Source organism: Aspergillus steynii (assembly GCF_002849105.1).
Source record: "Aspergillus steynii IBT 23096 chromosome Unknown P170scaffold_1, whole genome shotgun sequence".
In the NCBI taxonomy this organism is placed as follows: domain Eukaryota; kingdom Fungi; phylum Ascomycota; class Eurotiomycetes; order Eurotiales; family Aspergillaceae; genus Aspergillus; species Aspergillus steynii.
In genome coordinates, this window is record NW_020194398.1 from 5,286,761 (window position 1) to 5,311,480 (window position 24,720).

The 24,720-nt window shown below is 51.8% G+C and overlaps 10 protein-coding genes across 10 annotated transcripts; 6 read left to right on the top strand and 4 right to left on the bottom strand.

Annotated features, from left to right (window-relative positions):
- Window positions 1–285: 285 nt before the first annotated feature.
- On the top strand, window positions 286–2,461 carry P170DRAFT_421992 (fatty acid activator Faa4; the record flags this gene model as incomplete). The annotated part of the gene is made up of 3 exons (XM_024847401.1): window positions 286–692; window positions 761–2,315; window positions 2,372–2,461. 3 exons carry the CDS (start codon window positions 286–288, stop codon window positions 2,459–2,461), a joined length of 2,052 nt encoding a protein of 683 aa, XP_024710742.1.
- Window positions 2,462–3,384: 923 nt separating this feature from the next.
- Window positions 3,385–6,082, top strand: P170DRAFT_506039 (uncharacterized protein; the record flags this gene model as incomplete). The annotated part of the gene is made up of 4 exons (XM_024854347.1): window positions 3,385–3,398; window positions 3,551–4,090; window positions 4,160–5,286; window positions 5,364–6,082. The coding sequence occupies 4 exons, from the start codon at window positions 3,385–3,387 to the stop codon at window positions 5,663–5,665; spliced, it is 1,983 nt and encodes a 660-aa protein (XP_024710743.1). The 3' UTR covers window positions 5,666–6,082.
- A 520-nt stretch (window positions 6,083–6,602) lies between these two features.
- On the top strand, window positions 6,603–7,296 carry P170DRAFT_506040 (heat shock 9/12 family protein). Its single transcript, XM_024854348.1, has 3 exons — window positions 6,603–6,856; window positions 6,911–7,103; window positions 7,173–7,296. Exons 1-3 carry the CDS (start codon window positions 6,823–6,825, stop codon window positions 7,210–7,212), a joined length of 267 nt encoding a protein of 88 aa, XP_024710744.1. The 5' UTR covers window positions 6,603–6,822; the 3' UTR covers window positions 7,213–7,296.
- Window positions 7,297–7,922: 626 nt separating this feature from the next.
- Window positions 7,923–9,713, top strand: P170DRAFT_399587 (map kinase). The gene is made up of 9 exons (XM_024846285.1): window positions 7,923–8,083; window positions 8,152–8,199; window positions 8,281–8,410; window positions 8,466–8,509; window positions 8,561–8,660; window positions 8,717–9,073; window positions 9,142–9,220; window positions 9,282–9,465; window positions 9,547–9,713. The coding sequence occupies exons 1-9, from the start codon at window positions 8,028–8,030 to the stop codon at window positions 9,611–9,613; spliced, it is 1,065 nt and encodes a 354-aa protein (XP_024710745.1). The 5' UTR covers window positions 7,923–8,027; the 3' UTR covers window positions 9,614–9,713.
- P170DRAFT_506042 (PP2C family serine/threonine-protein phosphatase) lies at window positions 9,714–10,967 on the bottom strand. Its single transcript, XM_024854349.1, has 4 exons — window positions 10,847–10,967; window positions 10,667–10,776; window positions 10,285–10,570; window positions 9,714–10,207 (listed from the first exon to the last, which is right to left on the bottom strand). Exons 1-4 carry the CDS (start codon window positions 10,883–10,885, stop codon window positions 9,728–9,730), a joined length of 915 nt encoding a protein of 304 aa, XP_024710746.1. The 5' UTR covers window positions 10,886–10,967; the 3' UTR covers window positions 9,714–9,727.
- Window positions 10,968–11,972: 1,005 nt separating this feature from the next.
- Window positions 11,973–14,632, top strand: P170DRAFT_443232 (S8 family peptidase; the record flags this gene model as incomplete). Its single annotated transcript, XM_024850519.1, has 3 exons — window positions 11,973–12,191; window positions 12,249–13,943; window positions 13,997–14,632. The coding sequence occupies 3 exons, from the start codon at window positions 11,973–11,975 to the stop codon at window positions 14,630–14,632; spliced, it is 2,550 nt and encodes an 849-aa protein (XP_024710747.1).
- A 17-nt stretch (window positions 14,633–14,649) lies between these two features.
- On the bottom strand, window positions 14,650–15,528 carry P170DRAFT_421996 (uncharacterized protein; the record flags this gene model as incomplete). Its single annotated transcript, XM_024847402.1, has 1 exon — window positions 14,650–15,528. One exon carries the CDS (start codon window positions 15,526–15,528, stop codon window positions 14,650–14,652), a length of 879 nt encoding a protein of 292 aa, XP_024710748.1.
- A 349-nt stretch (window positions 15,529–15,877) lies between these two features.
- On the top strand, window positions 15,878–17,727 carry P170DRAFT_432984 (tetratricopeptide repeat protein). The gene has a single exon (XM_024848382.1). The coding sequence runs from the start codon at window positions 15,946–15,948 to the stop codon at window positions 17,626–17,628; it is 1,683 nt and encodes a 560-aa protein (XP_024710749.1). The 5' UTR covers window positions 15,878–15,945; the 3' UTR covers window positions 17,629–17,727.
- Window positions 17,728–17,941: 214 nt separating this feature from the next.
- P170DRAFT_399588 (extracellular exo-polygalacturonase-like protein) lies at window positions 17,942–19,510 on the bottom strand (the record flags this gene model as incomplete). Its single annotated transcript, XM_024846286.1, has 3 exons — window positions 17,942–18,299; window positions 18,387–18,736; window positions 18,787–19,510. The coding sequence occupies 3 exons, from the start codon at window positions 19,508–19,510 to the stop codon at window positions 18,060–18,062; spliced, it is 1,314 nt and encodes a 437-aa protein (XP_024710750.1). The 3' UTR covers window positions 17,942–18,059.
- Window positions 19,511–22,694: 3,184 nt separating this feature from the next.
- On the bottom strand, window positions 22,695–24,040 carry P170DRAFT_461324 (uncharacterized protein; the record flags this gene model as incomplete). Its single annotated transcript, XM_024852026.1, has 4 exons — window positions 23,635–24,040; window positions 23,107–23,494; window positions 22,852–22,874; window positions 22,695–22,717 (listed from the first exon to the last, which is right to left on the bottom strand). Exons 1-4 carry the CDS (start codon window positions 23,918–23,920, stop codon window positions 22,695–22,697), a joined length of 720 nt encoding a protein of 239 aa, XP_024710751.1. The 5' UTR covers window positions 23,921–24,040.
- Window positions 24,041–24,720: the final 680 nt, after the last annotated feature.

The window sequence follows — 24,720 nt, forward strand, 5'->3', positions numbered from 1 at the left end:
CCGCTCTTTTTTTTCTATTTTTTCGCTCGCTCCCTCCACTTCGTCCTCTCCACTTTCGTCGGTTTCTTTGTTTGCATTGACTCCCCTCGGCAGATGAACTCTGATAGCTCTTGAGCTCCTCTTTCCCTTTCTTTGTTCATTGCGTACTCTTCTGCTGGAAGGGACCCCAAACTTGCCGACTGCCCTCTGAATACCATACCCCCTGCGATCGGCCTACGGAGCTCCGATCGAGCCTCACGCATCTCCAATATGAGTTCCAAACAGCCGGCGGACTTGCTTCCCAAAATGGAGAAGAAGGCCCCTTTTTCCTTCGAGGTCCCGGGCATGGAAAAAGTTGAAGGAGAAACGATACCGCGCCGGAACATCCGCTGCAAAGATGGCCTCATCACGCAGCCCGATCCGTCGATCAGCACGGTCTACGATATCGTGACCTACGCCGCCAAAAGGTTTGGGAATGCCAAATGTATCGGATCGAGAACCGTGCTCGACGTACACAAGGAGAAAAAGATGGTCAAGAAGTTGGTCGATGGTCGGGAGACCGAGGTTGAGAAGGAATGGTCCTACTTTGAATTAAGTCCTTACCAATATCTGTCCTTTGTTGAGTTTCAGAAGCTCGTCGGCACGCTGGGTGCGGGTTTGAAGAAACTCGGCTTGACCAAGGGCGACAAAATCCATCTCTACGGCGCGACGAGGTAAGAATCGCTCGTTTGAATTCCCACTGCATGCGCATGGCTTGAATCATTACTCACGAGCAATATAGCATGAACTGGCTCTCGATGGCACACGGCGCTTTCACTCAGTCCTTTACGATCGTCACTGCTTATGACACTCTTGGTCTCGAGGGTCTGCAGTCGTCGCTCAAGCAGACCAAATCGAAGACCGTGTTCCTAGACTCCGGCCTTCTGCCGATCCTCAAGAACGCTTTGTCCGAGGCACCGGAAGTAGAGCATATTATCTTGAACACCGAGTCCAAAGTGAACTTGGAGGAGCTAGATAAACTCAAGGCGAAATTCCCCAGCATCCAGGTGATCTCATTCGATGAACTCAAGACGCTGGGAGAAGAAAACCCGGCAGAGCATGTTGTGCCGGGGCCGGACGACCTGGCCTGCGTGATGTATACCTCCGGGACCTCGGGCACGCCGAAAGGTGTGACCATCAAGCATAAGTCCGTCGTCGCCTCCGTTGCCGGTGCCAGTTCAATTGTTGGCGACTATATAGGACCCGGCGATAGTCTCCTGACCTACCTCCCGCAAGCTCACATCATCGAATTCATCTTTGAAAATGCCGCCCTCTTCTGGGGCGCCACGATGGGATATGGATCCCCGAAGACCCTAACCGATACCTCCGTCCGCAAATGTAAGGGCGACATCCTCGAATTCCGCCCCAGCATTCTCATCGGCGTTCCTGCCGTCTGGGAGACCATTCGCAAGGGGATCGTGTCCAAGGTGAATGGGGGTGGGTTGATTGCCAGGAACCTATTCTGGGCCGCTCTATCACTGAAACAACTGTTGTTGTCCAGTGGCGTCCCTGGCGTCAAGCTGCTGGATGCCATCGTATTTAACAAAGTCCGAGCGGCCACCGGTGGCAGACTTCGCATCTGTATGTCTGGCGGCGGTCCCCTTGCCAAGGACACCCAAAAGTTCATTTCGACGGCTATTTGCCCTCTCATCAGTGGTTACGGACTGACCGAAACCGGCGGTATGGGTGCGCTAAACGACCCTCGTGCTCTCACGTTCGAGGCCCACGGCGATATCCCCGCATCTGTCGAGGAGAAACTGGTGGACTTCCCGGAAGCGGGGTATTTCACTTCCAACGACCCCCCTCAAGGTGAACTGTGGATCCGTGGTCCCTCGGTCACCGGGGGATACTACAACAACGAAGAGGAGACGAAGGCCGCCCTGCGAGAGGATGGATGGTTCATGACGGGCGATATCGCCGAGTTCGACAAGAACGGTCATGTCAAGATCATCGATCGCAAGAAGAACCTCGTTAAGACCTTGAACGGCGAATACATCGCCTTGGAGAAGCTAGAATCCATCTACCGTGCATCGCCATTGGTCGCTAACATCTGCGTCTACGCGGCCCAAGATCAGCCAAAGCCCGTCGCGATCATTGTTCCGGCCGAGCCGGCTTTGCTGAAGCTCGCCCAGACTAACGGCATCACGGGCCATGGCATCGAGGATCTTGTGGAGAACCCACAGATCAACAGCCTTGTTCTGCGGGAACTCCAGAAGGCCGGCCGACAAGGCCAGTTGAGCAACCTCGAGATCATAGACGGAGTTGTTTTGGATAAGGATGAGTGGACGCCTCAGAACGTGAGTTTCAACCCCTTGCCTCGCGGCACGGATATGCTGACACGAGATGATTACAGGGCTATGTCACCGCCGCACAGAAGATCCAGCGCAAGAAGATCTTCGAGAAGAACAAAGAAGGCGTTGCCAAGGCGTACGGTCGGGGATAGACGGTCTTCCACAGGCCTTCATACGATCTTCATGCGATGTAAACTCGCGCATTGTGGTCATTTCGGTTGATTCAACGCTGTGGTCGGGGGTGGGTCTCGCTGCGAGTTTGTAATGTGTTCTTGTATAGCGTCTTTGGGGTAATTCACGTCTTGTCATAGTATAGCTGCATTCACCATTTTCTCCATTCTTGAAAACTTCTTCTCGCGGTTACTACTCCGTAGAACAGAAGGCCAGAGCCCGCGAAATAAATATACAGCCGAGGCTGGCATAGATCAATCCCACTCTTTCCACGGGACCTTTGCGATGACGCATCTCCGATTGAGGATGATCAATGATGTCAATGGCGTGGAGGGGCTTGTGTGACTGGCCGACCGCGACCGGTGTTGGGACCAATCCCTACGGTACCTTCGGTCGGGTATCTTGAGGGCCCGCCCGAGAGAACCGAGCGACCTGGTCGTGCATACGACGGACTACCAGGAGGTATACCCGGGAAGGTACCTGGAGGTACTTCCTTCTACCTGCCGTCAAGGGCACGGAGCAGGTACCGCGGAGTAGCTCGGTGATGCGGCCTCCACGATGACTCGCTGGAATCTTCATCCCAAGGATGAACGGCGTTGTCCACCGCTCCGGTGGGCTGTGGCGCGGCAGGCTGATCCAATCATGCGATCTGCTGGCGATCCTGAGAAGTTTTCCGCCTGCTTCTTGCTCCACCCCGAATGGAAATTACTCGGTGCTCCCCAGTCCATAATTCGGCGTCTGGAAACCCTATGATCCCGCCCAGATTCTTCTTATGTATCTGCCAATCGCCCACCTCCTCCAGGGCTGCCCTGATGTCACCTCTGTTTTCCCGTCGCCCTCTACAATACTGCGTCACATCCCACTCGGCCTGAACGACACCACCCGGTTTTCAATTCCCTGCACAATGTTCACCAACAGGTATGGCTTTCCTTCCGGTTCCTTGCACTGCTGTGCCCTCCTCCCGCCCCTCGCCGGCAGCTAACTAGCATTCTCCCGCCACCAAGCATCCGCCGGGAGAGCTAGAGTGATCGGTTGAACTATGTACTCATCCACCCACCCTTCTCAAGCAGGCAAAATAAGAAACGGCCGAATCAGGACCTCATCAACAATTTCCAAGAGACCTATCCCGATGTGCGACCGAGCCTCGACACCGAATCCTCTACTGGCCGAGAGGTCCGCGTCACGCCATCCCTAGACGACCCTTCCCTTCCTCCCACGTCGATGAGAAAACAAAACGACCACGATGCTTTGAATGCGACGAGCACAGTCTCTCATAATCCCGCTGGAAACTTGCCCACCCCGTCCAGCGGTATGAACTTGCTCTTCGACGAGACGCTGTTCGACCAATTCACCAATACTTCCCCGGGCGCACCAGCCTTCGACGCGTACAACGACGCATTCGGAGGGCAATATCCATCGCATATACCCCAAAACCCGGATCCTTATCTCAAGGACGAATCTTTTTCGCCCGAAGGCTTTAGATTCCCTGGCGAGGAAGATGGTAACACTACTTCTTTGGGAGAAGTAAACAAGCAAGACGACCACGCCCTTCACACAGCCAGGAGGGTCTCGGATTCGACCGAAGTTTTAGCAGTCGATGAAAGGGAAAAGTAAGCATTTCACGTCGCCCTGCATCAATTGTCGATCTCTTGCCAACGCCTCTTCTCTGCTCTTTTTAGGTTCCGATATTGCGTGACGCTGCACGCGCCAACGGCTATGATCAAAAATCAAAAAGACATTCCGGTTACATACCTCAACAAAGGTCAAACTTATGTACTCTCCGTGGCCGATTCGGTCCCACCGCCGGTGGGTAGTTATCCTGCCAGGTATCGCACGTCAGTCCGCATAGTCTTCGACGAAGCAGCGCAAAAGATCGACCCCTCGGCCTGCTGGCAGCTCTGGAAGCAGGTCCGTGGATCAAAGGACGCCCAAGAGCGAGGCGGTGATGTACAGGCAGTTGACTGCCTCGATCCGGCAGAAGGGGAGGCGGGTCAACCACGGAATCAAATCCAGCTGGAGAGTATGTCAATTGATGGATTTTGTTGTACGTGGACGGCAGACATCCAAACAGGTGTGCGGGAATGTAATATCGGCGTCCGCTTCAACTTCCTCTCAACCGATTTCACCCACTCCAAGGGCGTCAAAGGCTCCTCGGTCCGACTATGCGCCAAGACCGAGATGATAGCCTTAGATGTTGACGACGCAGGCGTCGACAACGTCTCCGAAATGTGTTACTGCAAAGTTAAACTGTTTCGCGATCACGGCGCTGAGCGGAAGCTCCACAGTGATATCTCGCAAACCGAGAAGTCCATCAAAAAGCTCCAGAGGGAGACCGCGATGTCTGAAACCGGAGAGGATGATCAACTCGGAAAGCGGAAACGGGGAAGCATCTCGAGCTTCGCCAAGAGCGCTGCAAATCACGCCATGACAGAGGGGGAGCACCGGCGGGCGCAAATATATCGCAATACGGAGTTGCACATACTCGGTGACTCACTCACGTCCAACCTGCCAATGACTGTCTTTGCCCAACGAGCTGAGCCGACGGACGATCCGGATCAGTTTCCAGTCCGACTGCCCGGCGCGTCACAGAGCCCCGAGAAATCCGAGGGTAGTCCCCAGAATTCGGACAGCACGACACCTTCCAATGCAAATTCGACAAATCCCAGTTCACCTGCTACCACCATTACCGAGCCATCGAGGGTATCCTCCAGTGCTGCTCCAGAACAGGAATCTCCAAACACCTTCAAGGTACCGCCACTTCCCGCCAAACTGTCCAAACGCTCTGAACCACCCCATTCAGGATCAGGTAGGTCGCCGTAGACAACCCACCGATGCCCCGAAATACACCCGCAGAACTCTCCGCGTGCTGACCATCTCTTACAGCGGTTTGCTTTTATATACGCTTTCATCACGACTGGAAGAGGCAGGACCATTACCACCGGGCTGTGTATTTGAAGGAACGAACCGTTCGCGATTTGAAGGTGCAGATCTGTCGGAAGCAGAGCATGAACCCGGACTCTGTAAGCCGTATGCTTCATGTCAACCCGGGCGGTTTGAAAATCATCGTAGACGATGATGTAGTTCAACAGCTTCCCGATGGTCAAGACATGATGGTCGAGTTTTCACGGGCTTCGAAACCTAGCACGTCCGGCATATCTGAGATTGAGATTATTTTAAGCTTTTGAACTCTCGGCCCAGGTCTTGACCTAGACTTTCGTTTGCCCTCCTACACCCAGCCGCACGACCTCCTTCACACACACTCTCTCCTATCCGAACGAGTCATGATAGTTAATATAGCCTCGGAGAAATGATCAATTTCAGGATAACGCGAAGCCAAACCTGTTGTCATGATTGCTGAGTATGATCGTTATAGATTTTTCGAGTTTTGTGTGCGATCAACCCTGAGCCCTTCCACCACAATGCCCGAATCGCCCACTCAAGCGTCTAGATACTCGTTCAGACGACACGATATTAGCTTTGACCAGCCAGAGAACGAACCCCTCCGTGAACCCACGCCCCCTTTTAAATACCGATCCCAGCCCAACATAAACGGACCGATACGTATCAGTAACCGGAAAGTAGGTCTATAAATCCGGATTGCGAAGCCAATTGCAATCCTATGACGTACACCTAGCAGGGAGTATCTAGAGTATCTAGGTAGGCTCTAGGTAGGCTCTAGGTAGGCTCGCAGTAAGGTATACACAGCGATAGTCATTAGTATCTCACATCCTCCTTTCAAAATACCATAGTGAGAAGTACGAGAGACCGGACCTTCGAATCGAACTGCTCTCAAAGTCGCGGTATCCCGGTAGGTATGATCTTCAGGAAAAGTCGAGATCACGAATCGAACGCCCCGTTTGACTGTTCTAGAACAGTCTAGCCCCTAATATCTACTACGGAGCAATCACCCGTTGTTCGTGGACCCTGGACTAGTTTTGCATGCGTCGAGGTCTTCGGCTGCCATGTTGAGAATTTGTGGAGACTTGGTCAACTTGTCTCATTCCAGGTTGATCTCCAAGCTCTACGGAGTGCCGTAGTAAATGACGTCATTGCTCCCTCAAGAAAGACCCAAACTCAATTGCCCTCTACCGCGTTCATCATACGATGCTTCTTCGTCCTACCCCAGCTTCTCTGGGAGACTAGAAGTGTGACATGGATCAAACGTCATGGGTATTACTACCTGCGTCATCCAATAATGAGCCCGGATGATAGAGAAGCAAGGCGGAAGGATGCTATAAAAGATGTCTTCTGTCCGCCATTCTGCCTGCCTCTCGGAATTTAGAAACAACAGATTCACAAGGTCTTCACTTCACAGTCCTACCAAAGCAACTCGTCATTCCAAATGTCTGACTCGGGCCGCAAAGATTTCACCACCAGTGAGCCAACCCCGTCTCTTGATAATCAGCGATCACATCTAACACCCCCCGCAGAGGCTAAGGAGGAACTCACTCCTGACTCCATGAAGTCCACCCAGGACAAGACCAAGGAGGCCGCTACGGATACGACGGACCGCATCGCTCGGGGATTCCAGTCCGATGAGGGCAAGTCGGGACCCCAGGAGGCGTTTGACAAGGGTCAGCGGGCTCACGATAACCACGAGCATGGCGGGGCTACCGAGTCTGTGTAAGTTCTACTCCGTAGAGTTCAGGTCAGACTTCTTGATTCCGCATATCTAACCGGACTTCCATGCAGAGGCGATAAGGTGAAGGGCGCTCTGGGCCTTGGGAAATAAATGGATGCACATACTTATACTCCGCGGTCTTGTATACATTCTTCCCACTACTATACTTCAACCATAATTGAGGATTGAATCCGCTTTTCCCAAGTGATGTATTAAGTAAAGCTCCGAAATACAAAACTCATGCGGCATCAACCCTGTCAACTTTTGCAAGCATCACATCTGAAATCTGGATTACCATTTTTCACCATCGAATCTCTCCATGCGAGATTGCATCCACTCACGTGACTTGTCGTTTGCTTTGGCTGCAGCCCCTCCGACCCCTCCAAACAATTCCTTCCTCCTACCCTGCAGAGCCCACATTAATCGAACTCCATCAGTTCGATCACCGAGTGCCATTTTTGCATCGCGAGCACCTACTATTGTGCCTCTTGGACAAAGTACGGAGTACAGCCACAACTCGGTGGGGACAAGTTCTTGAGTCACCGACCAACCATCTGTTTGCCTGAGAGCGGGAGTCAATCCCACCTATTGTGGACGAGAATGACGATGGAAACGTGGGCCTCTAACCAATGGAGTCAAAAACTAAGGATTTCTTGCCAATAATAATTTATCTCAAGAGTGGAGGGCCCGCTCTGTTGGCGATCACTGGTGCCGATGACATACGCCGCGAGGTACTAAGGTACTTGGTCGGCCAGGACCCACCTGGACGACTTGAATAACATCATAGATACCCCATCGACTTTCGTGTTCCATCCCGTTCCCCTCCTTTGTGCCCCTCGTTAAACGTGCCATTTCCCACGCAATAACAGACCACTTGACTTCCCAGCAACAGAAGACAAGCAGGAATCAAGGAAAGCAAACCCATCATGCCTGACTTCGTCCGCGTCCAGGTCCTCGGGACCAATTATGAAATCACCGACAGGTAAAATCACCAACTTTTGCCTTCCAGCACGCGGTGGGAGCAGGTAAGCTCACCTGGTGTAATGTTAGGTATGGACAACTCGAACCGCAGGGCTTTGGTGCCTCTGGTGTTATTTGGTAGGTCTTGCATCTCGATTCGTCGCACCGTTGTCCCGAGAAAAAGAGACCCAATGCTAACTAACGATGGTGTTTTGGTAGCTCGGCGCACGACTCCATATCCAAGGACCAGGTGGTTCTGAAGAAGATCGCAAAACCGTTTGATAATGTTGCTATTTTGAAGCGCACGTTTCGAGAGGTGCATCTGCTCAATGGCTTGCGCCACGAGAATGTACGCGAAGAGAGAAGCGAAATGATGAATGAATCGCGGCTAATGTGCGACGCAGTTGATCAATATGAGAGATATTTTCATCTCGCCTTCAGAGGACATGTGTGTACCGGTGCCTTTTCCCGACAGCGTAAACGACGCTAATCCACACAGCTATCTCGTCACAGAAGCCATGATGACCGACCTCTACCAAGTTATCCGATCGAAACCGCTTGAGAGCCAATTCGTCCAGTTTTTCACTTACCAGATTCTGGTATGCCTACCACTCCTCCGCCCGAAGCTCGATCATCACACTAATTACCCGCCTAGCGAGGATTGAAATACATTCATTCAGCCGGCATAATTCACCGAGACCTGAAACCCCAGAACCTTCTCATCAACGACAACTGTGACCTCAAGATCTGCGACTTTGGGCTCGCACGCCAGCAAGACCACCAGATGACCGGCTATGTGGTGACGCGATATTACCGGGCCCCGGAGGTCATGTTGACGTGGCAGCACTACAGCTACGCAGTCGACATTTGGAGCGCTGGATGTATATTGGCGGAAATGCTGCGTGGGACGCCTCTGTTCCCCGGGAAAGACCATATCGATCAGTTCAAGATCATCACGCACATACTGGGTAATCCACCAGCGGAATTGGTCGACAGGGTGTACAGCAGAAACGTTCGTCCCCCCTCTTGCTCTGTTCAGCATTGTCAATGTCGACTAATGCTCATGTTCTCTATATTAAGACTTTGAAATTCCTGGAATCATTACCTCCGCGCGAGCCGCGCCCGCTTTCGTCGTTCTTTGTGGGTGTTGAACAGGAAGGTTAGTTTTTTACCCTATTTTGAGTGCTCTGATGAAAGGCAAAGCTGACGAATCGCAAAAGCGGTCGATATAATCGAGAAGATGCTCCAGTTAGACCCGGACAACAGAATCACGGCCGAGAGCGGCCTAGCCCATCCTTATATGGAGAACTTCCATGAGCCAGAAGACGAGCCCGTGGCGGATCGGCAAATCGACATGTCTTACGACGACGCGGAGCTCCCGGCAGACGAATGGAAGAAAAAGATGTATGTCTCCCCTCGAACGTGCCTCGTCCCCTCCCTTCCACATGCACAAGGTAGAATTTGACTGACAGGTTTGCGTGCAAGGTACCAAGAGGTTTTGGACTTCCATGAAGGTGCTTGTACCAACGTTGTAGAGACCATCGAGAAGTAAGAGAAGCGACGAGACGCAGCTCAGCGAGATTACGAATTCTGTCCAAACGTTTATCGTATCATAGCACATTGCATCATTATAGCGACATAGATAGCCAGCCATCCAGCCTTTAATTCACTCCTCATACCCCAGAACCACCACGATACAGGTACAATTATCACTATTCTTCTCCTTACCAACCAGGTCGATCGTCGCCCTTGAAATGTCCCGCGCCGCATGTCCCTCCTTCTCCATTGCCCCGACCAGCTTCACCAGTCTCTCGTCGTCCAACGCATTCGTGACGCCATCGCTGGCCAGAATCAAGATTTGCTTACCACTAGATCTAGACAGTCTCCTCACCCTCATGGACGGGATCCGCGACATAAAGTCATCCTCCGTATCCTTTGACGGCGAGGTCCCCGCCACAATCTCCAGCCCCTTATCGACCGTCGCCTCGTTCAACGGCCGCTTAAGCTGCAGATCCCCCAGCGCGCGCGTCATGTTGACAGCACCCAGCCTCTCCTCCCCGCTCACATCGTTCAGCTGCCCGCCGGCGTAGAAGATGCGATCCCGCTCATCGTCGTTAGTCGGTGAATGCAGCTGAGAAAGCCGTTGCTAGACCGCAGTATGCCATTAGCCAGACTATCCCATCCAACCACCCCAGAGAAAAGGAAACGAGGCCAACAACTCACAACACGATACCCGTCGCCATCCTTCGTGCCCAGAATCACCGGGGAATCCCCCAGATTGGCCACCAGCAGACTGCCCCCCGTGAGGTCGACCAGACACAACGAAACCGTACACCCACACATGGCGGACTCGTCGCTCCCGCCGCGAAACCGCTCGTACAGCTCGTCGTCGATATCCTTCAATCCCGACACAATGGCCTTGTCGAACTGACCGGCGCGAAACTCCTCGCGATCCGCGATGCGGTGGTGGAGACTTTGGCGCGCGAATTCGGAGACTTCGTCGGAGCCGCTGGACGGACGTACACATTAGACGTGTTTCTGTTTAATCATCGGCGCAGAACTGCGAGCAGAGAAGGAGGTCAGGAACGAAGGGAACAGAACGTACTGTCCATCGTACACGGCGAAATAGGCGATCTGGGCGCCTTGCGGTGGAGAGAACTCATCCGGCATGATGCATGTGTAGCGGTCTTCTTGGTGTTTGCGATCGCCTTGGGCCTGAGCGTTGAGTTGGTTCGCGATTAGCAGGTACAATAGTCACCCCGTCAAATAAAGAACAATTACCTACCGTTTGCCCGGCCATGTCTAGGATCCGAAAGCTCGGCATTATGTTTACAAAGAAGGAAGAAGTCAAGTGTTAACGCTGACGGTATAATTCTATAGAGATAAGAGTAAGAAGCGGGATGGTGGGATGGGTGAATGAATGAGGGATTTGGAATTCGTCGGAGGGACAGAAAATACGATGATGTCACAGGACACGAGTGTGAAGCGTTTCATTTGCCAACGGACACTTGCGCAATGACCGGATGGTGGTGGAGAATGGAGATTTCCCTGGTTGTTGAGTGGAGCTGCCGTTGTGGCTCCGAATGGAGAGGATTGGCGTGTCCTGCGGAGTGTGTACTTTTTCTCTTTTGTAAATGATCGACACGGGTTAAGACAGGGGATTTATCCAAAAATACACGTGCTAATTTTTATGACTTTTATTCCTTCTTATTTTACTATTTAGTAGCTATCCCTTATAGGTATTCTGCAATATGTACTCCCTTGCTGGGGCACGTTAGGGGTGGTCCGGCTCCTATCGGATAATGGTTGTCAGTAGATTAGTGCCTTATAGAGGTCTTTTCCGTAGCCTAACTTTATGGGACCTCCTCGCCGGTCTCCTCGAAAGCAGCTGGATTGAAGTCTTTACTTCTATACTGGCCGGATATGCCAAGTATACGGTGTGCCAGGAGTGGGACCGCTACGCCCTTTAACGTCTTACGGAGTATAGAATACTTCTTGTTGAAGTGGCGTAATCACTCTACTGGGGTTGCTGATGCTGGGCAGTCTTTTGTTCTTGGAACTGGAGGCCAAAATCACTCAGAAAAAGGAGTTATCTGGAGGGGCTTTTTTGTCTGTCTTCTTGGCTTTGTTTTCGCATCTCTTGTTTGCAGTTCAATGAAGACCTTCCTTGCTCTTGTGCGTTTGATAGAAGACCAATTTCTCTCTCTTTCCCCCATCCCTTTTCCGCCGGGCCACAAGACTCCTCTTCTGCTCTGGGCAAGCATGGGTGTGTGCGATTTTGGATACTTCTCCTAGTGTCTCGCTGACAGTTGATCATCTATATCGTCGTGTGTACCTCTGTAAGCCGACGCTGTGCCGTATCCTCCCTTTTGCTCAAGAGAACAAGCGACAAAATAGACCGTGCCACCAAGATGACCGAGGATCCGATGACTTTCGCACGTTGTGCCATAATCCAGGTCTCTTGTATCGCGACTTCGCTGAGAACTAGGCGCCAGCAAGGATCGTGCATATTGTTCGGGAATGAACTCTTTCAACTCTCCAAGAACATCGGCATGACCGGTCTGGGCCAGGAGGACGGCTTCCGATTGCGGATTCTCAATATATTGCGAGATATAGAAGTCATCTGCAATGTGAGTATGACGGAATCTCGTATTTCGCACGAAGGAAGACTAACAAGTTCGATCCAGCTGCCAAGGCCAGTACCAGACAATGAGTACCCCCTCCTCAAGAAGGTAACAAGATCGAACGTGAATGGAAGATCTTATGAACATGCTCGGAGGAGAATCGGACGAGGACTCAAGCGTGCGACAAAATCGAGCGCTCTCATCCAGGTCACTTATGATATCCACGAATTCAACCGCGATTGCAAGGCACTGAAGCGCGATCAGAGCCATGGGGTCACTGCCTTGAGAAGAACCATTCCACCAGGGGTCTCGAGATATGCCAACGAACTCGCCTCCCAGACGATACGCAAGCAAATGCACTGTACCTGCCAGAGCGACGAGATGGGAGAGAGCACGCACCGAGAACATTTAATGTGCCTCTTGCTAAAGTCACCAGCTACACTAGCGACCGATGACGGCTTGGTGCATTTTGACATGCTTTTCTCGTCTATGCCTTTGTCGAACGAGTCACAGCTCAGCCGCTGGCAGGATGTAGAGCTGCTTGTGCCAAACAGTAGCCGTGGAGATAAGCATGCCAGTATCGTACCTGCAGGCCCTCTGGCGCCAGTCGAAGAAGGCAGATTCTGTGATTGGATTACCGCCGCGGCCAACCGGCGCCTTTGCCTCTCTATACAAGACGGGGAGCTTGAACACTCCTTTGAGAATCTCAAGCGCAGGATAGATCATGTGCCTGCTATTCCTTTAGCCAGCATTCTCAGCGAATCCCGTCTGACAGCCCGGATGAAGCTTATACTAGCCTACATAATAGCTTACTCGGTCTGGCAGTACTACGACTCAGAATGGATGAATATCATGTGGACCAGCGATGTCGTGCGGTTTATGAGAAGAAGTGATCCCTCCAAGCGCAAGATTCATATTTTTACCACTGAGCCTTATGTATCGGTACATCTCAATCAAGAAGGACCCTTTTGCGATGATGAAATTGACATTGCTGGTATGGTTCATAAGCACCCCAAGATTATAGGGCTTGGTGTTATGCTAGTTGAGATAGCCATGGGTGTTCCATTCTGCGACAACGACAAGCAGTCACTGTCTTTAGCTGCCAAAGTGAATAGCGAGCTACTCACTGCCCTAGAATACACAAGCGACATGAGCCGATGGGAGGATTTTGAATATCCAGACTACATGAGCGCAGTTCGTCATTGCCTGGAACCTGACCAGTTCGATCCTTATATCGAGGGATCGTCTGCCTCCGAACAGAAGCAGAGACTCCAGCGACGGAGAAATGTTTTGTATGAGAAAGTTCTGCTTCCGCTCGAGAGCCTTCTACGAGGCACGAAATGGATGGATGATTTCGCAGGAGTCGCCCCGCTGGATATCCTATCCTCCAACACGAGGTGCACTAAAAGCATGAGAGAAGCTAAGGAATGGCTTTCGCGCCTGGATAGCTTTCATGAAGAACTGGATCAAGTAGCACCGGCAGGCGGGCTAGACATCCCCCGGCGACCGGTACGTATCGCGATCCTGGATACCGGGCTGGATGAAAAAAGTCATATGTTTTCTATCCGACCTTACACGGAGCGACTTAAAGGATGGAGGGACTGGGTCGATGGGTCTGCCCAGCCACAAGATTGCCATGGACATGGCACTCATCTGGTGTCTCTTGTCATGAGATGTGCACCCGAAGCTGATATCTATGTCGCGCGCATTGCCCGAGATCAAGATCAACTTGGGGAATCCAGCACGCACGTAGCAGAGGTTCGTGTTCCTAGGCGCCCGTTACAGACCAACCTACTAAACCATCTATCTAGGCCATTTTGTGGGCAAGTCGAGACTGTGAAGCCGATATCATCTCAATGTCGTTTGGCTCTTTAAACGAAAAGCCGTGCGTCGATCACGTCATTAAGCAAGTCGTAATGGAACGCGAAAATCGCATTCTATTCTTTGCTGCGGCTTCTAATCACGGGGCCAACGACAGAGAAATGTATCCTGCTCGGTACGACTCTGTCATATCGATCCGCGCAACGAATTCAAAGGGAGGATTTGAAGATTTCAATCCACCAAAATGCGACTACGATGGTTTCGTTTTCGGTACTCTTGGGGTAGATGTCCCCTCTCTGTGGCCCGGCTCGGGTGATAATAATGTCAAACACCAGTCAGGAACATCCATTGCCACCGCCATTGCAGCCGGTATAGCAGGCTGTCTTCTAGAAATCGCCAGTTCTCAGACCCCCGATAAGCCATTCCATGATATCAAGGATATAGCACGGGAACTGCGGGGAATGCGTGAATTATTCTTGGCTCTGTCCTCTGAGACACTACAGGCAGGATATCGGTACTTGAAGGTTTGGGACTTGATGGGCAAGTCGGAGGATGACCGGTGGGCCATGCTGGGAAGCGCATTATCTAAGGCTGGATCTGATAGACAAAAAGCATCTGTCATTTAGACACTACCTGGGTACTTTCATTTTGAATAAATACAGGTGATTCGGTTTCCCGCGTCTCCAACCTCAGTCACGGCCATATTTCTTCCCTTCATCTCACGAGCCAAAGTGCTCGCATTGACTTCGCGAATGATGAATCCTTCAACCTCATCCACGTTCTTGCTTGACTCCTCTTCATCATGAATGCCCAAAAGGGTATCCTTGCTCCTGAAGTCATGATATTCAAGCTTCCGGCCTTTCCAGCCCTTGCACTCTATTTCCAGAAGCTGATATGCAAAGACTAGATCGTCACCAGCCCGCCAATTATGCCCTTGCTTGGTGCTGGCAGCGTTGGTTAGATTACCCCCAAAGCCCACCGGAGCAAGGGGCGAGGGTGCACTGCCGCTAACCCTAATCTCTCCATTACGGTGTTTATCGTGTTCCGCATTGACGGTGAATCCTTTCGCAATCATACGACCAGTGATCATGTAAACAGGTGCCCTGAGCGCCAACATCCGGCCAGCCTTGGTGATTTCTTGAACGCTGGGAGCATCCAGGCGGGCCTGAATCTCTTTTCGGTCAGGGTGAGCAACAAAGTACACTGTTTCGAGATGATCAATCTTGTAAGTCGATTGCACGCCACTGCCTCCTTCGCCCGCGATATTTCCGGATACTGCCTGAAGGAAGGTTGTCCATACGCCCATCGAGACGTCGCGGTGGGTTGCCAGGGTGCTGGTTCGATCGTAACTGTTGAACGTTTCGACTAGTGGGTAGGAACTCTGCAATGTTGCCGCATCGACGGTTGTCAGAATAGTCTGGGGTTGTAGCGGGTTCGAAATAATACTGCCCAGCTGGATAGGGCAGGTTTCCGGCTTCCAGTGGAAGTTCGGAGCGAGGAGATAGGTGGGCTGCTGTGCCATCTTTAGGAGAATCCGCGATTCAGGCCAACAGCAAGAGATGCACGCCGTATTTGTTCCTGCTGTTTTGCGAAATCTAGGAGGCTGGGGCCCGGCTTGAAGAAACGTCGGAATAGGGGCGATCGACCCGCAAAGGAGTAGGTGTCAAGATGAGGATCAACCTGTCTAGGAGCGGTGTAGTAGGCGTTGAGATGCCCACCACAACAAACGGCCGTTTGCAAGGAATGGTGCCTTACATATCAGGCCTGCACTCCCCGGGCTGACGCCGGCATTTTCCGCCTCCAAACCTCCGCGTTTCGGATCCCTCCATGCAATCCGACAGCTTAAATATGCCTTGCTTCCACCTTCAGCTGATTCCGCTCGAACGGGTTCCCTCATCGCACAGAGTGAACAGACCGTGGGCAAACCGCCTTGGACGCCATGGACACTGATTATCAGATCGAAAGCGCGGCACGGCAGTGCATTCAACGCTTCAGGCAGTGCCTTGAAGTCCCGGCACTCCAGGAAAGTGAGTGGGTTGAGAATCGTCTTGCTCAAATGAACTTGTGGGTTTCAAAAACAGGAGCCTGCGCCCCAGGACGAGCTTCCTTAGACTCAAGATTAGCCGCCATGCCGGAAACTCGTGACGTAATCGCCAATTCATTGCGCCTGCTCGCTATCGTGATCGACAAATACCGGACACTGAATCAACCACACGATACTCCGCCCAGTCACCATCGTGAAGAAGACCCTGCTTCCTCCCAGGATGAGGATCAAACTCCAGAGCTATCTCCCACGATCAATGATTCCAGCTCCGATGATGTCAGTCCCGATGAGTACGGCTCTGATGATTCCATTTCCGATGAATCCGTATCCGATGAGTCCAGCTCCGACGATCAGCCAGAAGACGATTACGATACGAACGATCCACCCAAAGAACTGTTGCAACAGTCAATGTACGACATCAAGATGATGCAAAATCAACTTTTTGAGATTGCGGCTTCCATTCGTCGCCCCGGAGACCGCTCACAATTGCTCAAGGCCGACCTGTGGTTTAAAGCAACGGAGCTCCAGGAACTGGAGGACCACCTGGTCGGAATATTGCTTGTTCGGTTGAAGCGTTGCTTCCAGGAAGAACACTCGAGATTGAACGAAGTCCAATTGCGACTGGTACGCTGTAACCTAAAGCGCCGAAACCGCTTCTTGCATGCACAACGCCAGGGTCCTAGCTCCAGACCATATCGATTTATAAACAGCGCAGCTGTATCCATGCCGGAAGACTCAACGGCGCCAATCGATCTAGACTATCCGCGTCCGCCTCGACTCGACGGTAATGGGCATGACTTTCAATGTCCGTATTGCTGCGAAAAACTTCCCGCAATTATGGCAGACGACGACAGGTGGAGGGAACACATTGCAGATGACCTGGCTCCGTACACTTGCATTGTGGCCGGTTGCGATCAGCCCGATGTCCTTTTCACACTAGAGGAAGATTGGCGAGAGCATGTGCTGAAGGATCACAGCAGCGTGACATGGACTTGCTTTCCATGTGGCAATGGCGCTCGATTCGGCGACAAGAATACCTTCGTGCAGCACACGAAGTCCTGCCATGCAGCCAGTATTTCACCGGACCAGATCCCAGTCTTGACCGAGCTGTCGAAGAAAGCCACACCGCCGGAGATCAAGCGATGCCCACTGTGCAATTGGCCAGAAGAAGAGGGAGTTACGGTGGATCTGGATGTGCTGCTCAAGCATATTGCCCGGGATATTCACGCTTTCTCCCTCCACGCATTGACATGGGCGAATGACAAAGATCAAGGGAGTCTCGACAAGAAGGCGTCGACGGTCTTGAGTCAGGGCCAATTGAAGAAGGTCGAACCGTTTCCCGATACGCTGACAAGTATGGCGAGCCTGGCATCGACATACAGGGACCAGGGCGAATGCGAGGAGGCCGAGCAGCTTCCGAAGCAAGGTATGAAGATTAGCGAGAACCGTCCCGATGCGCTGCCAAGCATGATAAGCCTGCGAAGAACATGCGTTGCGCGGGGCCAGCGGGAGAAGGCGGCACAGCGTCAAGCACGAATGATGACGATGCTCAAAGTCAAGCATCCCCACGTGCGTTGACAAGTGATGCCTGATCTCGCTTTAATCCGGAAGACTCCGGGTTGCGATACAGATGTGTTCAACTAGCTACTTATGATCAGCGTGCTCAGTCAAGTAAAGGCAATCTCTGTTTGTCTATTCTCCGACTTCGTTAGAATATCACCCGTCGGTCCTTTTCGTAGGCGAGGAAGTGCGTAGATGGTCTGCAGAGACACCCGGAGACGCGGGATTGGTCCCAGCCGATCTCCGTACTTGTGGATGACTAATCCGCCATTATTTCCTGATGCTAAGTCGACTACGTTGTATTTCAGCCTTTTCATATTCATCTGAACCGGATCGATCTCAGTATTATAGTAGACATTCATCCCAAGCCCCTGTTCTATCGTCTTATCATAAATCCCAACGTTGGTATATATTGCACCATCACCATCGCCCGTTGCATACTCCCAACTCTAAGCCGGATTATACCCCTTACTCCAATCCACACAGTTCAGATCCAGCTTCTGCCGATCGATATTCCGACACGTCACCAAGTTCGACCCGTTGATGGACCGAATATCCACATCCTGCGCCGAGATGCCGGAACACGTGTCCGGACTGGAGCAGACCAGATGCGCCACCAGCGGTGCAAAGACACGGTTCGTTCGCCCACGGATATTGTGAAACTTGACATCCGTGATGTTGAGTTTCGCCTGTACACATCACACATCGTTAGCCCAGTCCAGCCCAGTCCAGCCGACCCAACCCCAACCCCGGAAGGAGTAGGGACATAAACCCACCGGATGCTTAAAACACTCCTCCTCGTCGTCCTGCCCATAGCACTGGGTGATGGTCAATCCGTAGTCGACATTATCCAACCACATGGTGTCGTAGGTGACGTTTCGCACGAGGCCGCCGCCGCCGCCCCCGACCAGGCTGGTGGATTTCTCGGAGTAGGCGTCGGGCCAGACCTTGATACGCGCGCCCTCGGAGGAGTTGTACATGCTCACGTTGAACACCAGGATGTTCTCGACGTAGTCGACGCGCGACGGGTACTGACCCAGACTGCCGACGGAGATGCCGTGCGTGCCGTTGCAGTGCATGTTGCGCACGGTGATGTCGGTGCTGTTGGGCTTGAAGCTGACGCAGTCTGTCGTTCCCTTACTTAGCTTGAGGGTTTGGGAGGGGGAGGATGTATACCGTCTCCGTTGTTCACTGTCGAGTTCTGGATGGTAATCCGGCTCGAGCGGTACGTGTCCCAGCCGTCGGTGTTCTTCTCGAAGTTCTCATTGTCGCTGACCGAGTACATGTAGATGTTGTGGAACACGACGTCCGTCGAGTCCATCACGATATTATGCCAGAACGGCGAACTGAGCATCTGCAGATCCGAAACCGACCCACCATGCAGCCCCGCCGTAGCTAGAAGGATCGGCCGTCGGATGTTCTTGTCCTGCGCGTAGGCATCCCACCAGGGCTGGCCGTTTCCGTGGATCGATCCGCCGCCGTAGAGATTCACGTCGCGACCACCCAGCAGGATGAAGCTGGTGCTATTCTGGAACTCGAGGTCGAAGGCGTGGTTTTGCCAGTAGGCCAGGTCGTCGGAGAACTGGATGGCACCTTGCAGGTCCAGATCGACGTGGGAGAGATGCGTGAGGTTCAGCGCCTGGCCGATCCGGTAGGTTTGGCCGTGGGGGAAGATGACATGGCCGCCATGGTTGCAGGCGTTGATGGCTTGGAGGATGTAATCGGAATCGTCGGTGGTGTCATCGTTGTGGCTCTCCGCGATGCAGGTCTGGTTTCGCACGGGGGAGTCCTGGGCGTGGAATGGGCGAGGAGAGCGGATGGACCGCAGGAAGGATTCGGGGACGTTGACGCCGCAGCCTCCTGTCGCTAGGGTTAGGGCTAGTAGGGCGGAGGGCTTCATTTTGGCATATACTGTACACCACAACTACTGTGCATACTTCTGGTCCTGTCGACACGACGACAGATGTATTTATATCCTGTTGAGGCCTGTTCATTTCTCCGTTTCCATTCCTCCGGATTGCAATTCTCCGTCTTGTCTGTCGTTGGTTATCCGAGATGGTCGGATAAACGGCGTCACTCCGCCATTCCCCACACTTGCGGGGGTCAATCCTCCAGGCGTTCGTTGATCGGTTCCTCTATGACGCCATGGAGAGATTTTTACTGACCGTCTATAGATGGGCTGTCTGCTTGGGAGAAGCACGCACCAGACAAGTTCGAGGCTGTACGAACGCACAGGGTGACAGAGAATGCATAGTTGAGCAGTGCGCTGGTGGGTCAATCCGTCGCTTGAATCTGCAAATTTGGCCACGTTCATATCGCTTTTCTCCCTCCAGTCGAGAAGGGATGTACATTTCAGGTAGCTTTGACATGAGACTCTTTTCAACGATGAAACTGAATGAGTCTCGGACATTGACTATAGACTATATCTGCTGTGGCTAAAATGACAATGAAGCCCATTGAACCTCGGTGCTCATGTCTATAGTCTTAGAGTCTACTGCCAATGATAGTTCGGCTTACAACTGATTATAGGCAGTAGAATGAACGCTGGTTGCTCTGATAACGGATGGTTCCGAAAAGATCACGTCACCGACCACTCTACTCCCTTGCACATGGCGGGTTTCATGGCCGCGATCTTCCGTGAAAACAAGTTGATGAGATCCAGAGTATATAGGAATGGACAACCAGTCAATTGGCTCTGCTTAAGATGCCTCCGTCGCATCTATCCTTCATTGTAAGGTTCCATCGCTCTGCGTCCAAAACCCGTCAAGAGTGTCCTTATTTATTCCCTCTGGTCTACAAAGAAAAGATTCCAAATATTTTGAACGTTTATCGAGGGTCACTTCTCAGCATCATTTCATAGAGTCAAAGGAGCCTGTGATTAATATGGCTGCAGTGTGAGTCTTGCCTTTTCCATCCTATACCCCTCTTCTAACTGTTCACCTGCAGACATATCAGCAAACACATGGTAGACATTCTCTCGTGCAGGTCAGAAGACTGTCTGGTCATCTCTCAATATCTCATCTTTATATTCGTCGTGTGTGGTCTATGGTGGATGGGTGTCATGTTCCACTATCTCCTGTTTTGCTTCTTTTTCTTTGGAGAGACATTCCTGTGAGGTGATTGATAATTATACTGTTTATGTCTTGGGTTCTATGACAAAGTGTTGAGCTTCTGGACTGCTTTCTAGATTCAACACTGGGGATTCTCTACCAACAGGTTCAGATTTATCTGCTGTGAAGTCGCATGTCATGCTGTCAACCACAAATACTACTGCCCTTCAGGCCTGTTGACCTGACATATCTTCTCCGTTATATGACAGTGTGTTTCTTCACATTTAGGACAACTGAGCGCTGTGCTGGAGACTTTATAAGATATGTCTCGTTCATAAGTTGGCGTATTACTTGCCAAAATCATAGTAACAAAGCATTGATCTTGCTGCAAGCATCCTGGTCTATATGATTGGCGGAACATTCCATGCCGGCTCCTTTGAATTATTCCATTGATCGGAACTTCTAACTATAAATAGTACATAGTGCCTTGAAGCCGACTAACTCCCGGGCTAGCCTGTGTCTGTCAGTTCCTCTGGAAACCGTGATTTAGTAGAATGGAGACCGGCAATGCCTAACCGCCCACCACGGGAGCGGCGTTCTTTATATTCAAGTTTGTATTAGAAGCCTAACACAACTTTTGATACCATCCTATATTCCTTTTCCAGAAGGCCTTGCTGCATAAATTTACTCTTAGTATTCAACCCGACGGGAGACGCAGAATCGAAGAATCAATCTACTCTATGGTAAAATCTGAGGCCTCAGGCGTATCTGGGATTATAAATATACCAGTCGTAATATCTGCAATCTTGGTGAATTTGAGCACCTCTGGACTAATGTAATTCAAAATACTTTTGTTACTCTGAAGGAATAATTAAGAGTGAAGGAAATCAACGTTGGTTTAAAGTTTATTTTTAAATGTGTAAGTATGTCAAAGATTATCCGTACGTCGACTGAAGTGTTCTCTGTTATAGTAGGAGTAGCCTTTATATTTCCCATAATTCTTTCTTAAAAGCTATTCTCCAGGTGTCAAACTTTTGTCGTTTTAATATTCTTTTTTGTCTGTTATGCGTGCGACATAGATATCGGCTTGGGGGCACAATTTGAGAGCCATGCCCATCACAATCTTCGGTTTATCACACCCGTTAATCCAGTCTTTCCAGCCTTTCATCCGCACCCTGAGTATTATGCGTGCGACATAGATATCGGCTTGACGGGCACCAAATGAGAGCCATGCCCACTACAATCCTCAGGTATATCAGACCCGCTGACGAAGTCTTTCCAGCCTCTCATTCGTTCCCGAGTATCTGCCTTCATGAATACGGGCACTTCGCTGTCGTACCCAGTATCCAGAATCGCAATACGTATTCGCCGTGATATATTGCTTAAGCTGGTCCAGCTTTTAGTACGACTTGAGCCAGGCTTTTATTAAGATTGATCAGGCGAGAGAACTATATCGAAGCCTCCTTCTGGCTTTGGGTAAGATTTGTCCCGGGGTTCGGGGCCATGCTCCCAGTGCCTTCCTGCGTTATCGTGGCTGAAGAAGATATACCCGGCAGACTCATCGCGCTCAAATGCCTTGAAATCCCGCTGCAACTCGTGGAGTTTGGCAAATGCCTGCTCGAGACTTCCGAGCCTTTTCGTACGATGCCACGCCGGGCAACGGCTCGTAGAGCTTCGAGGAGAGGCTATCCACCAGGAAGTGGATTCCTCGAAGAGATCAATGAAGAATGAAGAAATTCAATAAAGGAGTGGATGGATCGTGATGATCTTCCTCTTTCCACGGCGGGGTTTGATCATCCTTATATAGAAATGGTCAGGTGATTTGGCACACGGCGAAGTGAGCCTTGAATTCCGGGATCTTTCGCGATTCAATGGAAGATTCCACGGTATACTGGATCTTTTATGATAGATCTGAGGTATTATCCGCTAATCACTCAGTAGGACTAGGAGTGTTCCGGGGAAGGAAAATGGCTGAGCGGTCCTGTCCCTAGGATTTAATCACACTGCTACTTGGGTAAAACGATCCTGTATATTCTAACTAAATCGGTTACCCAGTACTACGATTGCGTATATACTATTAGAGTCGGGAGGTTCACGTTATTGCTATCTTCATTGTACCCCTATTAGCCAAGACAAGATATCAAGAATCAGAATAAGGATATAACGCTCAAAGGAAGCAATCGGCACGGACCCATCTCATTAGCGTACAGCCATCTATACATTCACACATAAACAAACTCCAACAAAAGTCGATATACACGCAAGTCACCCCGAATGACTCCTTTTCGGCGCCGCCATCAACTCCACCGGCGAATCGCTCAATTCCGCGCGATATCCACCCTGCACACCACTTGCCATCGTCACCCCGGACAAGCCCCCCGTCCCCATTCCCATTCCCATCCCAGCCTGCTGTCCCTGTCCCTGCCCCTTCCCAGTTACCCCATACCCTCCCACCCCCCTATACATCGCATCAGCCTTCCTCCTCGCCCTCCTCTCCCAAAACGCCCACCCCAGCGCCAACAGCGCCACCACCCCCAACGGCAACCCGACCCCAGCCCCTATGGCCGTCCTCACAGCCCTCTCCTCGGCGCTGACACCGCACCGGTCATCCACCATGCCCGTGTTCGCGGTGCCGTCCCCCGCGGTGCCGTTGGCCAGGGCCGCGCGACCCAGCAGGACCTTGGCGGAGGGCATTTCGAAGGGTTTTTCGCCGTTGGGGCACGTCACGTTGCCGGTGGATTCGTCGTAGATGGGGTTGCCGCAGCAGTAGGTGGAGATGCCGTCGAGGAAGAGCAGGCTGGTGATGGAGCAGCCGCCGCCGATGTTGTTTTGCGCTGCGTGGAGCGTATGGGTTAGCTGGGTTGGTGGATTGGTGGATTGGTGGATTGGAGTTGGGGGGGGGGGGGGGGAGGTTAGGGTTAGGTTTGGTTGGGTTAGGGTTTGGGATGATTGGGGGATGGGGATCATGACATACATCCCGAACATAGTTGTGGGCAGTCGGCGCCCCAGTTCTGGTCTGTGCAGCTACCGCGCGACAGCACGTAGGGCTGGTGCGCCACGCTGTAGCAGTAGCCGTTGTCGAGGCAGATGTCGCCGGCGGTGCAGCAGTGGGTGTAGGTGTCGGAGGTGCAGGGCACGTCGTTGGAGATGCTGTGGTCGGGGAAGTAGCACGTGCGGGGGCGTTCGGCGGCGGATGGGGAGACGAGGGCGAGGACAGGGAGAATCAGCGAGAGGGTTGGTAGAGGGCGTAGACGGCGCATGGTGGTCTGTGTTTGTTTGTGTGGGGGGTTTGGTTTAGATCGTGAAGTCAAAGTTCATGTCGGAGGAGTCGGTTGGTTAGGAAGTCGAGGACGTGAAGTAGATGTTAGGATGGAATTAACGGTCGATCAGCGGTGATTGCTGAATCTGAAACAGAAATTGAACACTTGGAATAAATCAAACTGGACAGGAGGGCCATTTATTACTTATTACTTATTAGCCTCACTACCTCTACTGCGTGGTCTCTAGTCTCCGACAGACAAGACTCGGACATGGGGGCCAGACGGAAAAATCAACCCTTCCAGCAGCTAACAAACTAGCTGTGCATCGTGCCTGTCCTGACCCTCTTCTAAGGTGTCCAGGGACGGCGGGTGAAACTAGATGGCGTTAGTTGGCATATTAGAGTCGGGGGATACGAGCCGACGAGGTTAGTTCGCTCCACCGGCTGCGGTGGTGAACTTGGCATGACTCGCGAAGTCTGGGCATTGAGGCAGTTCGGGGGATGATTTGACATTGGCATTTGGCATTTGGCAGAAGTGGGCTGGGGTTTGAAGATCGTGAGTTGTTATGGAGGATTTTGAGTTGAATGTGCAGTACGGAGCTCTGTGAAGGCGATGCTCAACCGAAATCAGACCTGTTTATACAACCATTGAGCCCAGAATCCTCTTGCTCTGTCTATCCTAAGCCTTGGCTAATAAGGCATAAGTCTCTAGTGCCTGATTCCCTCTTCCAATCCTTAGTTCCCTCTGTCCGAAGCTCCCCGGCATGTAACCCTAATAATGGCTATCAAGCCACCATGAGT